At 35.3% G+C, this 17324-nt stretch overlaps 1 protein-coding gene across 1 annotated transcript in view; it reads right to left on the reverse strand.

Annotated features, from left to right (window-relative positions):
* Positions 1-2726: 2726 nt before the first annotated feature.
* Positions 2727-17324, reverse strand: part of LOC127830953 (ATPase family AAA domain-containing protein 3-B-like) — a 30091-nt gene continuing 15493 nt past the window's right edge. Inside the window, exons 11-15 of the mRNA XM_052355901.1 lie at positions 16775-16826; positions 15211-15281; positions 13425-13592; positions 12077-12185; positions 2727-3336 (exon numbers count right to left, since the gene is read on the reverse strand). Of these exons, the coding sequence (XP_052211861.1) occupies positions 3127-3336; positions 12077-12185; positions 13425-13592; positions 15211-15281; positions 16775-16826 (610 nt within the window). The 3' untranslated portion in view covers positions 2727-3126. The remainder of the gene's footprint in view (positions 3337-12076; positions 12186-13424; positions 13593-15210; positions 15282-16774; positions 16827-17324) is intronic.

Below are 17324 nucleotides of genomic sequence, written 5' to 3' on the forward strand. Positions count from 1 at the left end.
CGATGGGTCAATGTAGCGTACCTCGACCAGTCAAGAGTCATGAACGAGGGGTCACTGTTGCGTACCACGACTAGTCACCAGTTATGCGGTAGGCGGGTTGTCTGGCCAGTAGCAACGTCTAACCTCGTGCAAGGACAGACGTTCAACATGCTCAATGAGATTTATTAACCCCACTCGGACATTACGTTTAAATGATCACATATTAATAACGACAGGAATGGTCAGTGTTGCATAATTGTCAGACTATTCTATACCTAAATACTTCAGCATGGTTATGTATTATCATAATGATTATGCGCGCGTCATAAAAGTTCATCTGAACTTTTGACATAACGATGATATGCGGGAGGTTGCGAATACGGATTTAATGACGATTGTCGTAAACGACAGTCGCGAGGCTCGGTCACGCAACCGCAACAAAGTGACCGAACTGGTCACTTAGTTCAACAATGTACTTACCGGTAATACATACAACAAATGCGATCTAGTAAATTCATCGAGTATGAGCATTCATGTACAGCTAGTAACGAGTTTCCTACTATCAACGGTTAAGTAAAATAGTAAATACCCTTTACCACATAGAAACGTATTTTCACGCATTTTAGGCCCTTAGAAAGTTTAATTGAATAAATGACCTTTTTAATTATTTCAAGTTGTATAGGCTTTATTTCCAACACTTAGATACTTGTGAGAAGCAAACAGCGTTTGTATAGGTCCCTGGTGTTACTCGCAGGCTGTTCTGGTTTTATTCTGTTTGCACATAGTCATTTTAACTTTGCTTCTAAGTGGAAAAGGGTTTTGGACGTTCTTTAAAAGCGAATCCGCAACTCTTTTATTGTTACACGAATACTTAATAGGAGTTATGCCAAGACAGCGCATTCGACTATTATTCCGCTTTAATTGTATATTATTGGCAAAAGATATTGTAATTGAAAGCGGGGCTTAATGCATGTGCGTAGTGTCATACCAGTCTGTGCAGTCCACACAGACTAATCAGGGACGACACTTTCCGCTTTTATGATATTTTTCGTTTAAAGGAAGTCTGTTCTACACGAAAATCCAGTTAAGGCAGAAAGTGTCGTCCCTGATAAGCCTGTGCGGACTGCACAGGCTAATCTGGGACAACACTTTACGCACATGCATTATGCCCAGTTTTCTCAGAACGTGAATCTTATGATTTTGTCATAAATGTTGCCCTAAGAGTGGTAACAAAGTTTTTCTAAGCTATGGCCAAGTTTTTGGAGACATATGACGGAGATTTCGACTCGACTTAAAAATTGTACAGATAAACTTTCTGACAAAGTTTCTGCAAGACCGAGTCATTAACCCATTTATGCCTAGTGGACTCTCCCATCCTTCTAAATTGGATCAAGGTATTTCCAAAATCCAGTAATTTATTTCTATATTTAGAATATTTCTTACAGAAATTCCTTTAAGCAAACAGCGCAGACCCAGATGAGACGCTGCATCATGCGGCGTCTCATCTGGGTGTACGATGTTTGCCAAGGCATAGACACTAGGCATAAATGGTTTAATGTGGCCTCTAGAGTGGTACCAAGGTTTTCCAAGATTTGATCTGATGACCTAGTTATTGAATGCATATTGCCCACATTCGAACTCAACCCAGATATTGCAAAGATACACAGTCCGACCAATTTTAATCAAGATTGAGTGGTATACTAGTGGCCTAAAGAGTGGTTACAAGGTTTTTCTTGTAGGTTTTTTTCTAACAAGATTTGAACTGATGGCCTAGTTCACCAGCCCAGAACTGCAGTTTCATCAAGTTCCACCTAGATTGAGTATAAATATGGCTTCTATGGTGGAAACAATATTTTTCTTCGATTTTACCAAGTAACCTAGTTTTTACACGTACACCCATATTCAAACTCGTGCTAGCTTTTGTCAATACTGAGTATCTATTCAGTCTTGGACTTAGTGCAGCCTTATTAACTTTACTTATTTAAGATTCAGTTTGGACTTGGTGCAGCCTTATTAACTTTACTTATTTAAGATTCAGTTTGGACTTGGTGCAGCCTTATTAACTTTACTTATTTAAGATTCAGTTTGGACTTTTTCACAAGTGTACTTGTTTGTTCTCGTGTTTTTGTTACTTACTTTATACCTAACAATCAGTGATGATAAACAATAATGCTATAGTAGTTTTTGTGATGGGCACACGATCTGGATATGTAATTCATCACAATATTTACTATAAGAATACCTCCACATTACAAACTGTTGCATCTTGTATTTGCTCTTGATTCCCATTTCAAATGATGAACAGTTTTTTGCCTTTTATTGTTGTTGTAAAAAAGCTTAACATATATTGGACAGTATCATTTTTTTCATGCTGAACTTTAATCTGGTAACAAGACTGCATCATGTAAAACATGAACAATCATACTATTACTGTATTATCCTTCCCCACTTAAAAGCAATGTAAAAATGGCTATGTGCAAACAGCATAAAACCAGAACAGCCTGTGAGTAACTCACAGTCTGTTCAGGTTTTATGCTGTTTGCTGCTCATCAGTATTTAAGGTTTGGAGATAAAGCCTTAAAAACATGGATCTAGTAAGAAAGGTCTTAAATTTCACTTTATAAGGGACTACAAATGCGTGAAAATCTAAGTGGTAAAGGTTATCTGATGTCCTAAAACATAGTGGGTGGGTGTTGAAATAGAACCACACAAACCAAACATGCAGCTGATAAATAAGGAGCCTTCAATACTTTTATGCAGACTTTAATACACTTAAACAATATAAAATTATATAGACATGTAACCTAGGAATTTTTTTACATATTATAATCATGACTGTTTACAATCTGAACCAGCATCATGCTGTTTATGACATTATATGATATATATATATATCATTTAAAACTCTACAAAGCTTTCAGAGAGCTTACTCTAACATGTGACAAACTTTACCAAATACACTTCAATAAAAGGGCCATCACTCCTGTAACAGAATGTTCACAAGGTCTCATAGAGTTGTCACCCCTGGCCTATGAGTTCCTTACATCTTGAAGGAAGGCAGTGATATACTAGGCCAGTGTGCAAGGTGCACCCCTGGTCCACTAGACTTCGACCCCACTATGGCTGGTCTGGCCCGGTGTGGAGCTATCAGGTGGCCCCTGATGGCCCCTTGGGTATCGCCATGGAGTCCCCCTTGTGAGACTGAGTGGGCTGCACCTTCTTGGAACTCTCGTAGGAGTAGAGAGTCTGGTCTTCCTGCCAGACGACCTTCTTGCTGTGGGAGCGCAGGGCGTCGTTGACCTTCTCGTCTATCATGGCTTCCGTCAACACACCTGTCTCTGAGGCGTAAGCTGAGGCCTGTAACACACAGACAGCACCACTTGGGAGGGGCACACGCAAAACAGGCTTGAGAAAGGAATAGCTCCACAACAATTACCTTACTCTCACCTAATATGCCATTATGATTTTCAGAGTTTTTTTTACGCAGTTTCAAACTGCAGTAATATAAACACAGTCCTACAACAAACTGCAGTAATATAAACACAGTCCTACAAACCTACTCACACTCTTCCTAAGTAAGCTGGATTACCGGTTTTAAAAGCACATATTCAAATACCAGACAGTTAAACAGCCTTACTTCAAGTAAGCTGGATTACTGGTTTTAAAAGCACATATTCAAATACCAGACAGTTAAACAGCCTTACTTCAAGTAAGCTGGATTACCGGTTTTAAAAGCACATATTCAAATACCAGACAGTTAAAAAGCCTTACTTCAAGTAAGCTGGATAACCGGTTTTATAAGCACATATTCAAATACCAGACAGTTAAACAGCCTTACTTCAAATAAGCTGGATTACCGGTTTTAAAAGCACATATTCAAATACCAGACAGTTAAACAGCCTTACTTCAAGTAAGCTGGATTACCGGTTTTAAAAGCACATATTCAAATACCAGACAGTTAAACAGCCTTACTTCAAGTAAGCTGGATTACCGGTTTTAAAAGCACATACTCAAATACCAGACAGTAAAACAGCCTTACTTCAAGTAAGCTGGATTACCGATTTAAAAGCACATATTCAAATACCAGACAGTTAAACAGCCTTACTTCAATCAGAGTTAGAAAGAGAAAAAGTGTCCTGTCATGTTCGGAAGGACTGAAGAACAGACAAAGGCAGGAACAAACAAACAGGAGCTTAAATTACAAGAGAGCCATGGGCCCTAAGATGCTCAAAAGAGACCCAAAGGAAATAAACTATTTTGAGAAGACGGAGTTAAGGATAATAAAAGTACTTTATGAAACTTGAATATTGAATTTCTAGCCAGCTTTTATTTTCAAACTTGGCTGAGTTATAATACGGCAAAATGTTTTGACAAAGTTTTACAGCTGTTAATAGACTCATCTGATTGCATACAGCATGTAGCAAAACAGCACCTAGAGCGTGAACAAGGCAAATGTTGACGATGCACGGGGGACAACGGACAAAAGGTGATCACAAAAGCTGACCATTAAGCATGTTGTGCTCAGGTAAGCTAAAAAGCAGAGTGTGAATGTCTAACCCAACTATGATGGACAATTTTTAAGAAGGCCTAAACATCTGACCTCGCTCTATTTTAGTTGTATCAATTAACTATGCAGACCGCTCATCTATTTTCTTTTTAAAGGTGAGGGGACTCTCGTTTTCAATCACAAAGGAGGGAGGGGTGGAGTGAAGAGGGGTGTATAGTGAGGGGGCGTGGACATTTATTACATTATCTTCCAAAAATGCGGAAAAAAAATGCAAAAAAAATCGGGGGGGGGGGGGGGGGGGGGGGGTTTCTTGGGTGCGATGGTTGGAGGGTATTTCAAACATAAAATAATAAAAATAAATATTTGTTTTTTTAACCGTTTCAAAAAAAAACAATTTGGGGGGGTGGGGTGAGGGGTATGGTATAGTGTGAGGGTGTGGTGGTCATTTGTGAGATGATCTTAAAAAAAAAAAAATAGGGGTGGGGGGGGATTCGGGGAGGGGGGGGGGGATTCGGGGGGGGGGGAGGGGAGGGCACGGGGGATGGTTTGGGGTGGAGTCTATTGTGGTATGTCAGGTAAGAGTAGTTTTGTCAAAGTAACAATCAAATCTAATCATAAATAAAGAAGTTATGGCATTTTTAGCAAAATTTAATGTGACCTTGAGAGTCAAGGTCATTCAAAGGTCAAGGTAAAATTCAACTTGCCAGGTACAGTAACCTCATGATAGCATGAAAGTACTTGAAGTTTGAAAGCAATAGCCTTGATACTTTAGAAGTAAAGTGGATCGAAACACAAAATTTAACCATATATTCAAAGTTACTAAGTCAAACAAGATGTGTTTGAGAAACACAATGTCCCCTATATATGACCTTGACCTTGTGAAGGATGACCTTGACCTTGGGAAAGATGACCTTGACCTTTCACCACTCAAAATGTGCAGCTCCATGAGATACACATGCATGCCAAATATCAAGTTGCTATCTTCAATATTGCAAAAGTATTCATAAAATAAGCGATTTGGGCCACATATATTTGACCTCTGACCTTGAAGGATGACCTTGACCTTGACCTTACACCACTCAAAATGTGCAGCTCCATAAGATACACATGCATGCCAAATATCAAGTTGCTATCTTAAATATTGCAAAAGTATTCATAAAATAAGCGATTTGGGCCACATATATTTGACCTCTGACCTTGAAGGATGACCTTGACCTTGACCTTTAACCACTCAAAATGTGCAGCTCCATGAGATACACATGCATGCCAAATATCAAGTTGCTATCTTCAATATTGCAAAAGTATTCATAAAATGAGCGATTTTGGCCACATATATTTGACCTCTGACCTTGAAGGATGACCTTGACCTTGACCTTTCACCACTCAAAATGTGCAGCTTCATGAGATACACATGCATGCCAAATATGAAGTTGCTATCTTCAATATAGCAAAAGTTATTGCAAAATGTTAAAGTTGGCGCAAACAGACAGACCAACAGACAGACAGGGCAAAAACAATATGTCCCCCACTACTATAGTGGGGGACATAAAAAGGGCCATAATTCCGTAAAAATGACAACCAGAGTTATGCAACTTGTCCTTTTACTGTACCCTTATGATAGATGCGAGTGTTTCAAGTATGAAAGCAATATCTATGATAGTTTAGGGGTTAAGTGGACCAATAATAATAATAATAATAATAAAATCTTTATTTAAAGAAGATAGACTTGTTAAGAAATACATCAGATGAAATTACATAATATGCAATTTATATAATACATTTCTTATTTTCAACAAGGTCTTCTAACAAGATACAATTTACAACAAATACATCATATTTCATCTTGAGCAATAAGAACAAAACATAAAGAATCATATATGCATGCACATATAATGATATATATTATAATTTAAAACAAATGACAGACATAAAACTACAATAACCATCTATGCAAGAACAGTATTTAAACATTAAACTAATGTTATTTACTAAAACAACATGAAGCATGTTCAGTTTATTTCATAAAGTGTGGAAGAAAGATAAGCTTTTAATTTTTTCTTAAATGTAATTAAATTGTTTGTTTGACGTATATATTGGGGTAACGAATTCCAAATTGTTTTGCTAGAAAATTCAAACGATTGTTTAAAATAGTTTGTTTTGGGTATTCGCACTAGCTTTAAATCCCCCTTTTCGCAAGATCGCAAGTTATAGTGATTATTTTGTGAAGGTGTCAAAAGGTCACGTATGTATGTTGGGGTTTGATTGTGAAATGCTTTAAATACAATAACTGACGTGAAAAAGTGATTACGCTGTTCGAAAGTCAACCATTTTAGATCTTTAAATAGTGTTTTTGAATTAGTGTTGTACTTTTTATTTAAAATATGTGCACCACAACGCTTTTGTATTTTGACTATTCTATTAATTTCCGTTTTGGCCGCTGAACTCCAGGTAACGCATGCGTAGTCGGATATAGGTGAGATATAACCATTATAGAAGAGCTTACGCATTTCAAGGGTTAGATATGGTTTTATTTTTTGCAAAAGAAACATTCGTGATGACATTTTTGAACAAACGCTGTTAATGTGTAGTTTCCAAGATAGAGTATTGTCAATATAAAGGCCAAGAAGTTTTTGACAATTTACTGTTTTGATCACCGTATCTGAAATTTTAAGTTTTAGATCTGTTATATTTTGAGCTTTCCGTTTTGACCCTAATACCATACAAGTAGTTTTTAGTGGATTAATAATCATGTTATTAGTTTGGCACCAATCATTTATAATTGAAAGATTTGTTTGTAGCTTATTTTGAAGTGTTTGAATATTTGTTCCCACAGTGTGCAATGTTGTATCATCAGCATACATTGCAGAATCACATGTAAGATCTAGCGAAAGATCATTAACGTAAATAAGAAATAGAAGAGGTCCTAAAATAGATCCTTGGGGAACACCAGCTTTACAAGTAGAGGTAGTGTTTTCTGCTTTGATAAACTGAAATCGATTGCGTAGATATGAAGAAAATAGGTCGCATGACCTATCATTAAAATGATAAAGTTTTAATTTGTGTAAAAGAACCCTATGGTCCACAAGATCAAATGCTTTTTTAAAATCCAAGAAAATTGTACCTACCAGATTTGCATTGTCAATTTGTTTAAGCCATGAATCAACTATATTAATCAATGCTGTTTGACAAGAATGATATTTGCGAAATCCCGACTGAGTTTTGTTTAATAGACCTGTACATTCTAGATATATATGCAATTGTTTAGCTATATGCTTTTCAAATATTTTAGATATAGTAGGTAAAATTGATATTGGTCTATAAATATTGGGATCTTCTACCGATCCACCCTTGTATAAAGGTATTACGTTTGCAATTTTAAGCATGTCGGGAAAGGTTCCATGTGATATACAGTTATTTATAAGAGCAGTAATTGGTTGTATAATGAATTCTTTGCAAAGTTTAATAATGCTGGGCCCTATACCATCAGCCCCAGCAGATTTGTTTGAATGAAGTTGATTAATTAAAGTACTAACTTCTGATGTAGTAATAAACTGAACAGAGAAATGCTTAGATTCTAGCTTAGCATCTAGATATGTTTTCAATGAGTGGAAATCGTGTTCAGCAAATTTAGTCTTTTTAATAAGTTTCGAGATGTCAACAAAGTGGTCATTAAGTGCATTAGCTACATTTGTTTTACCAGATATTATCTGATCATCCTTCCTTATCACATTTGGCAAAATAGAGGATTCTGTGTGTTCATTTGATGCTAATTTAATAGTTTTCCAGAGCGATTTCGCACTTGTTTTGTTTTGTACCGCATTCGAAAAATATTCTTTTTTTTGCCATTATGATTGCCCTGTTACATTTATTATGCCACAACTTATATTGTGGCCAATTAGATTCACGTTTATATTTATCCCTTAAAGACCTTGCTTGTTTTACGTTTTCGTTGTACCAACCAGGTTGTTGTAATCTCTTCACTTTTTTATATTTGATAGGGGCATTCTTATTAAGGACTGAGTTTAATATTGTATAAAATACTTCAAATGCCTCATTAGCATCCTCTATTGTTTCAACCATATCAAAATTAGCATTTGCTAAGTCATTTTGAAAATTGATTACATTAAATTTGTTAAAACATCTGTACTTAATAATTTTATGATCATCTGTTTTAACAATTTTACCTTTGACGCTTAATGTAAAAACTACTGGGTAATGGTCACTTATGCCTATTTTTGGTATGATTACCTCAGAAATGTTGTCATATTTTGAATACAAATGGTCTAATATTGATGATGAACGTTCCGTAACCCTTGTTGGAAAAGACACGTGTTGTTTTAAATTAAAATCAGTGATAAGTTTTTCCCATTTCTTATTGTTAAATATGTTTTGGCTTAAACAGTGAAAATTAAAATCCCCGGTTGAATACATATTACAATCTTCCATGTCTGCCTTATATATCTGTAATTCAAATGAGTCAATCCAAGATTGAGGGCTATTTGGTGGGCGATAAACAAAGTTAATTAGATAAGGTTTGTACTTTACAATGTTGATTTGTAGCCAAATAGATTCAATATTGTCACTTTCTAAATCATGTCTACGTACAAAAGAGATGCTATCTTTTATATAAACTATTATACCGCCTCCAGCAGAAATAGCCCTATCACGTCTTACAATGCTGTAACCGGAAATGGATATTGTATTAATCTCCGTTTTATCATTTAAAAATGTTTCACAAAAGCCTACTATATCTAAAGAACTATTTTCGTGTAAATAAACACGAATTTCATCCAATACACAAAACTTAACAAAATTTTCAATTTTCTAAGTATAAAGGGCCCATAATTCCATCCAAATGCCAGTCAGAGTTACATAACTTTGCCTGCACAGTCCCCTTATGATAGTTAATAAGTGTTGCAAGTATGAAAGCAATAGCTTTGATACTGTAGGAATAAAGTGGACCTAAACACAAAACTTAACAAAATTTTCAATTTTCTAAGTATAAAAAGGGCACATAATTCTGTCAAAATGCCATTCAGAGTTACATTATTTTGCCTGCACAGTCCCCTTATGATAGTTAGTAAGTGTTGCAAGTATGAAAGCAATAGCTTCGATACTTAAAGAACAAGAGCACCGCCTTGCGGGTGCAGACCGCTCATCTATTTTCTTTTTAAAGGTGAAGGGACTCTCATTTTCAATCACAAAGGAGGGAGGTGTGGAGTGAAGAGAGGGTGTATAGTGTGGGGGTGTGGACATATTACATTATTTTCCAAAAATGCGAAAACAATATATAAAACTCGGGGGGGGGAGGGGGGGGGGGTACGATGGTTGGACGGTATTTCAAATATAAAATAATAAAAATAAATATTTGTGTTTTTTAACCGTTTCAAAAAAAAATTAAAAAATAAAATTGGGGTGGGGGGGGGGTGGGGTGGGGGGGGTATAGTGTGAGGGTGTGGTGGTCATTTGTGAGATGATCTTAAAAAAAAAAAAAAAATAGGGGGGGATTCAGGTGGGGGGAGAGGGGGGGGGGGTGGGGGGGGGATTCTTGGGTGCGATGGTTGGACGGTATTTCAAACATAAAATAATAATAAAAATATTTGGGTTTTTTAACCGTTTAAAAAAAAATTGGGGGGGTGAGGTGGGGGGGGGGGGGTATAGTGTGAGGGTGTGGTGGTCATTTGTGAGATGATAAAAAAAAAAAATAGGGGGGTATTCGAGGGGGGGGGGGAATTCGGGGGGGGGGGGGGGAGGGGGAGGGGGGAAGGGCATGGGGGATGGTTTGGGTGGAGTCTATTGTGGTATGTCAGGTAAGAGTAGTTTTGTCAAAGTATCAATCAAATCTAATCATAAATAAAGAAGTTATGGCAATTTTAGCAAAATTTAATACTTTGACCTCGAGAGTCAAGGTCATTCAAAGGTCAAGGTAAAATTCAACTTGCCAGGTACAGTAGCCTCATGATAGCATGAAAGTATTTGAAGTTTGAAAGCAATAGCCTTGATACTTCAGAAGTAAAGTGGATCGAAACACAAAATTTAACCATATATTCAAAGTTACTAAGTAAAAAAAGGGCCATAATTCCGTAAAAATGACAACCAGAGTTATGCAACTTGTCCTTTTACTGTACCCTTATGATAGTTTGCGAGTGTTCCAAGTATGAAAGCAATATCTTTGATACTTTAGGGGTAAAGTGGACCAAAACACAAAACTTAACCAAATTTTCAATTTTCTAAGTATAAAGGGCCCATAATTCCGTACAAATGTAGTCAGAGTTACATAACTTTGCCTGCACAGTCCCCTTATGATAGTTAATAAGTGTTGCAAGCATGAAAGCAAAAGCTTTGATACTGTAGGAATAAAGTGGACCTTAACACAAAACTTTAACAAATTTTCAATTTTCCAAGTATAAAAAGGACACATAATTCTGTCAAAATGCCAGTCAGAGTTACATTACTTTGCCTGCACAGTCCCCTTATGATAGTTAGTAAGTGTTGCAAGTATGAAAGCAATAGCTTTGATACTTAAGGAATAAAATGGACCTAAACATAAAACTTAACCAAAATTTTCAATTTTCTAAGTATAAAAAGGGCACATAATTTTGTCAAAATGCACGCCAGAGTTATCAAACTTTGCCTGCCCAGTCCCCTCATGATAGAAAGTAAGTGTACCAAGTTTGAATGCAACAGCATTGATACTTTCTGAGAAAAGTGGACCTAAACGCAAAACTTAACCAAAATTTTCAATTTTCTAAATATAAAAAGGGCACATAATTCTGTCAAAATGAACGCCAGAGTTATCTAACTTTGCCTGCCCAGTCCTCTCATGATAGTTAGTAAGTGTACCAAGTTTGAATGCAATAGCAATGATACTTTCTGAGAAAAGTGGACCTAAACGCAAAACTTAACCGGACGCCGCCGATGCCAAGGTGATGACAATAGCTCATAATTTTTTTTCAAAAAATAGATGAGCTAATAAAATGGACCTAAACACAAAACTTAACCAAAATTTTCAATTTTCTAAGTATAAAAAGGGCACATAATTCTGTCAAAATGCATGCCAGAGTTATCTTACTTTGCCTGCCCAGTCCCCTCATGATAGTAAGTAAGTGTACCAAGTTTGAATGCAATAGCATTGATACTTTCTGAGAAAAGTGGACCTAAACGCAAAACTTAACCGGACGCCGACGCAGACGCCGACGCCAAGGTGATGACAATAGCTCATTTTTTTTTTTCAAAAAATAGATGAGCAAAAAATGCAATACAATGTTTCCAATACCCTTTTTCTCACCCACAATAACCTAACGCTGAACTTTATGCATGAGATATTATGGTACCATTAAAACAATTACATATGTTTCTTAAAGAAGGCAAGTTAAATTGATTAAAGCGTTATACTATAACTTAGTTGTAATGACAAAAGTGGGACCCAATTCATGTGTGCAATTTATACTTATAGTGAAATGACAATGTAGTCAATGTAGGCTAGCTATAAATGCAGTTCTTTGGTGAAATTGACTAACAATGTTTGATAGCCTAAGGCTAACCTTCCTTTATGAGACGAACAACATAACATTTCCAAAATATACACACCTGCCATGCTACCCCTAACTTGGAAATTTCTCTGCCGGATAGACCTTCTATTCGCGTGGCGATTTCTGTGCATTTGTTGTCGTAGTCAAATTCTGCCACCTTCAATCGCCTGAAATGCGAAATACATTTTTCACAACATGTTGTGAATAATTTATAAGATCACAAATGATATATAAATATCATTCTTAAAATGCTCATGGAGTTGTCACTGTTGAATTTTTTAATTATAAAATCAACCAGAACCTATGACAAGACTGTTTGTTAGACTATTATTCACAATATAATGATCACAAATACATTTTTAAGATGAATATCTGCAATTGATACAAAATATATGTAAAGTAAAAGATAAACATTTAATTAAGTTAATTAAATTAATTAAATAAATGTGCCCATGCCAAGAAATCAGGTTTTCAAATTTGTATATTAATCTAGGTGAATTCAATAAACTATATAAGCTACCTACACCAAAAATTACAGCACAATATCTCCCTCTAATTTTAGTAACAGTGACTTTTACAATGGCCCAAAATGAGCTCCCAACTTAGGTCTGCATACAAACAGAATGACAACAGACACAATTTCAACAAAATACATAATTGTCTCAGGCAAACCTGGATCAAACTTTGTATCTTGAACGCAAACCTTAACAAGACTTTTATGTGTTCAAAAGACACACTTGTGCCAAATTTCAGGTAAGAGTTATGGTCAGTGACCCCACAGGGTAAAAAACAACTTCTTCGCAAGAGGCCTCTTTTTCTTCCCCTTAACAAAAAAGGCCCTTTCCCCTACAGATATTTCTTTAAAATCATGCATTTTTCTCAAAATTACCAATCTACCTCAGTATTTTTCATTCCCCAAAGCCAGAAAATTGTGTCTTTTTCCCCGAAAAAAAGGCTGTGGCCCTTTCCCCAAAGTTGGTGTTTTGGCCCTGCCCCACACAACGTGTGCAATTTTTCACATAAATACCTGTACCAGAAACAGTGATATTGAGATGTTGAACAGTTACCTTAACAACAGCACAAGACACCGACATTCTGGTAAGTTGTACCATACTTCAGACTATTAGATTTACCTATTGCAATTATGAAAAGCTTCCTCTTCTGGGCATGTATTGAAAAGTGTACAATGGAAATAGCGATACAGGTTCGTATGTAAGTGGAAATTATTTGCCTAGTGATATGCATAAACAGTTATTTTAAATAATCATGTTCAATTTAATTGCAGACAGAATAAATGTTCAACCAACAGATAACATTTATCTTACATGTTCATATTTATGTTGTTGTTTTTTTAGGTGAATCTTCAATCAAACTATAACATCTTATAACACTTCCAAGTTGCCTACCCTTTAGCTTCTAATGATGGCTGCAGAACGTATTTATCAAAGTAGTGTCGCACTAGTCGCTGTCGATCCTCGATGTCCGGCAGCATAAACTCGACCATTTCATCCAACCTGTCATTGATGGCCCAGTCAAACTGCTCCGGGGTGTTACTGGCCAGCACCAACATGAACCTGGCGCACATAGACTGGTCAGCGATGTATGACACAAGGAACTTATTGAGAACCCTCAGGCCATTATTTTGGCAGCGGGCAAATTATGTAACACTAAAACATATGTATACGTACAACATTCCTGAACAGTATATTCTGACATGGACATGACAGAAATTAATGCAAAATAAACCTTAACCCATTCCCATCTAAGAAGCAAAGTGAAATTGGCTTTTGCAAACAGCATAAAACCAGAACAGCCTGCAAGAAACTCACAGTCTGTTCAGGTTGTATGCTGTTTGCTGCTCATCAGTATCTAAGGTTTCGAGAATAACTTGAATCTAGTAAGAAAGGTCTTAAATTAAATATAACTTTCCAAGTGACTACAAATGTGTCAAAATACGTATGTAAGTGATAAAGGGTTAAAGTAATAATCACTGTGTCAAACCAAAGTATGACTCAACAAGAGATGTGTTTGTTAGAAACACAATGCCCCTATTGCGCTGCTTTGAAATAAAATTTCAATACACTTCAACACCGTTATTTCGAAGTCGTCGGGACCGTTAAAAAACTTCGGATTAACGATAATTCGAAATAAACATTTGACAGACATATTTTTTGATTCTGTAATAATAAAACGTTGTGGAATTCGCATGGTTCGGTTACACGCTACTATTAATATTATAAATTGTTTTACTTAAAAACGTAAACTAGTTAAATTGCAATAAATTTCTACTTGTAACAAACGAAGGAATAAAACGATTCTTGTTCTTCTTTTTATGTTTTCTCTAAGTACAGAACATATTAAATATAATGAATATGCACTAATAATCAGAACATATAAAATATAACGAATAACACAAATTATCAGAACCAGTGTTTTTTTTCACTTATAGGGGAATGGTGGCGGGCCCGTCCAAAGGGGAAAATTAAAAACTAGTTTGTTTATATGTATTGATATTTATTATATTAATACACATGTTTGTATGAATAAAATATTCACAGCTGAATGTCTTTGTCCTTTTTCATAAATATATATATCAATGATATTTTCAACATTTGTTTCAGACAGTTCAGCCTTCATGCACAGTCTCAGTTTTCTTAGCCATTTTGAGTCTAATTGGGATCTTTAAAATCGATAAAATGGCAAATTTGAGCATCTTTTATCAATAAAATAGACCAAATTGGAATTATTTTATCAACAAATATTGACACAATATAGATAACGAAGTTCGGATTAACAATGAAATTTTACATTAAAAAAAGAAGAACCAAAATCGGGACCAGAAAAATACTTCGAAATAACGGTGACTTCGGATTATCGGTGTTAGAAATAACGGTGTTGATGTGTTTATCATTTGGCAGGTTTAGAAATAATCTCCCTTTTAAAGCTTATTACTTCCCTTGGATTGTATTTTTTACTTTTGACCTTGAAGGATGACCTTGGCCTTTCAACACTCAAAATGTGAAGCTTCATGAGATACACATGCATGCCAAATATCAAGTTGCTATCTTCAATATTGCAAAAGTTATGGCCAATGTTAAAGTTTTCGGACGGACTGACTGACTGACAGTTCAACTGCTATATGCCACCCTACCGGGGGCATAAAAACATAAATGCTGGAGTGGTGCAACTCACTTGTTTGATTGCTCACCAGTTCTGTACAAAAATGCATTGAGTGTAGCCCTCATGTCTTCACTGATTAATTCCTGAAACGTACAAGGCAAACTAATGAAGGGAATGCAAATCATGTAAAGAATGCAATCAAACATGGCCATGACACATAACATTTAACCATGCAAGAAAACATGTAAATACGACCTGAAATGAAACATGTAAAAAAAGAATGTAATGAAACATGCAAACAAACAATGTCAATAAATGATGACAATGAAACTTATCAATGAAACATGCCATGACACATGCCAATTCTAAATGTCAATGATACATGAGATGAAAACATCAAACAGACACATCAGTCCGATAAGATTGGCATAATAATTTTAACATTTTGTTTATGTTTGCAAGTCCACTGGGTGAAAAGATTGAAAAGAGTTCTAAATTCCTTATAATGACATGATAAACCTCAAAACAAATACAGTTACACAGAATATCACTATCTGCCTAAAGCCTATTAAAATGCTCTAACAGTATGTTTCATGGTTAGAACAAGTACATGGTGTCCTATGTAAAAATAAAGTAAAATGCCAGAGAAGGAAAAAAATATCTTGCTCTCTAAGTGGACACCATATCCACAGCACAATCAAGATCATCAAACTTTTATATGATGAAGTTACCCTACTTCTTACCCCATTTGGGTTGGAACTTTAACATGATAAAGTTACTCTATTTCTTAATGCATTTCTCTATAAACTTTAACATGGTCCAGTAAGCCTATTTCCATATAATCAAGTCACCCTTTTTTCAATATAATCATGTAAAATAATGTTACCCAATTTCAATATAATCATGTCACCCATTGCAATATAATCATGTATAATCATGTTACCCTATTTTAACATACACATGTATAACCACGTTACCCTATTTCAATATACACATGTATAATCACATTACCCTATTTCAATATACACATGTATAACCACATTACCCTATTTCAATATACACATGTATAACCACATTACCCTATTTCAATATACACATGTATAACCACGTTACCCTATTTCAATATACACATATATAATCACATTACCCTATTTTGATATAATCATGTATAATCATGTAACACAATACCTAATTTCAATATACACATGTATAACCATGTTAACCCTATTTCAATATACTCGTGTATAACCACGTTACCCTATATCAATATAATCATGTATAATCATGTTATCTTATTTCACTGAAATCATGTATAATCACATTACCACCCTATTTCAATAAAATCATGTATAATCACATTACCACCCTATTTCAATGAAATCATGTATAATAACATTACCCTATTTCAATATAATCATGTATTATCACATTACCCTATATCAATATAATTATGCATAATCATGTTACCCTATTTCAAAATAATCATGTGTATTAATGTTCCCCTTTTTCAATATAATCATGTATAATAATGTTACCCTATTTCAGTATAATCATGTATAATCATGTTACCCATTTCAATATAATCATGTATAATGACATTACCATATTTCAATATTATCATGTATAATAACATTACCCTATTTCTTTTCCTCAGGAAAGCATCTGCTTCATCGACAAACAGTAAAACTCTGAAAATACAACAGCAAACATATCCATGTTGGTTAAGATTAAACTGTTCAATTAAAAGAGCTAAAATTGTTTAAAAGGCCAATTTTTCATAAATAAAGGGAAATAACTTGACAATTCCGAAGGCAATTCGGCAGATAATCTAACTGGGTTATGAAATTATAACCTAAACAAGGGACAAAATTGTCACAAAACCAGGTTTTCATTGTGAAAAAAAAATCTGATAAAGGGAGAAAACTCAAACTGAACTTTTGAAATGACTCAAAAAAAATAAACCCCCTTGGTAAGTTTTTTTTTTTTAAATCTATTTTTAGTCGTGGCGACCTTGACATTGGAGATATTGACGTGATTCTTTCGTGGGACACACCGTCCCATGATGGTGAACATATGTGCCAAATGATTTTAAAATCTCACAATGAATGACATAGTTATGGCCAGGACAAGCTCATTTATGGCCATTTTTGACCTTTGAACTCAAAGTGTGACCTTGACCTTGGAGA

Source organism: Dreissena polymorpha, chromosome 5, assembly GCF_020536995.1.
Source record: "Dreissena polymorpha isolate Duluth1 chromosome 5, UMN_Dpol_1.0, whole genome shotgun sequence".
Lineage (NCBI taxonomy): Eukaryota > Metazoa > Mollusca > Bivalvia > Myida > Dreissenidae > Dreissena > Dreissena polymorpha.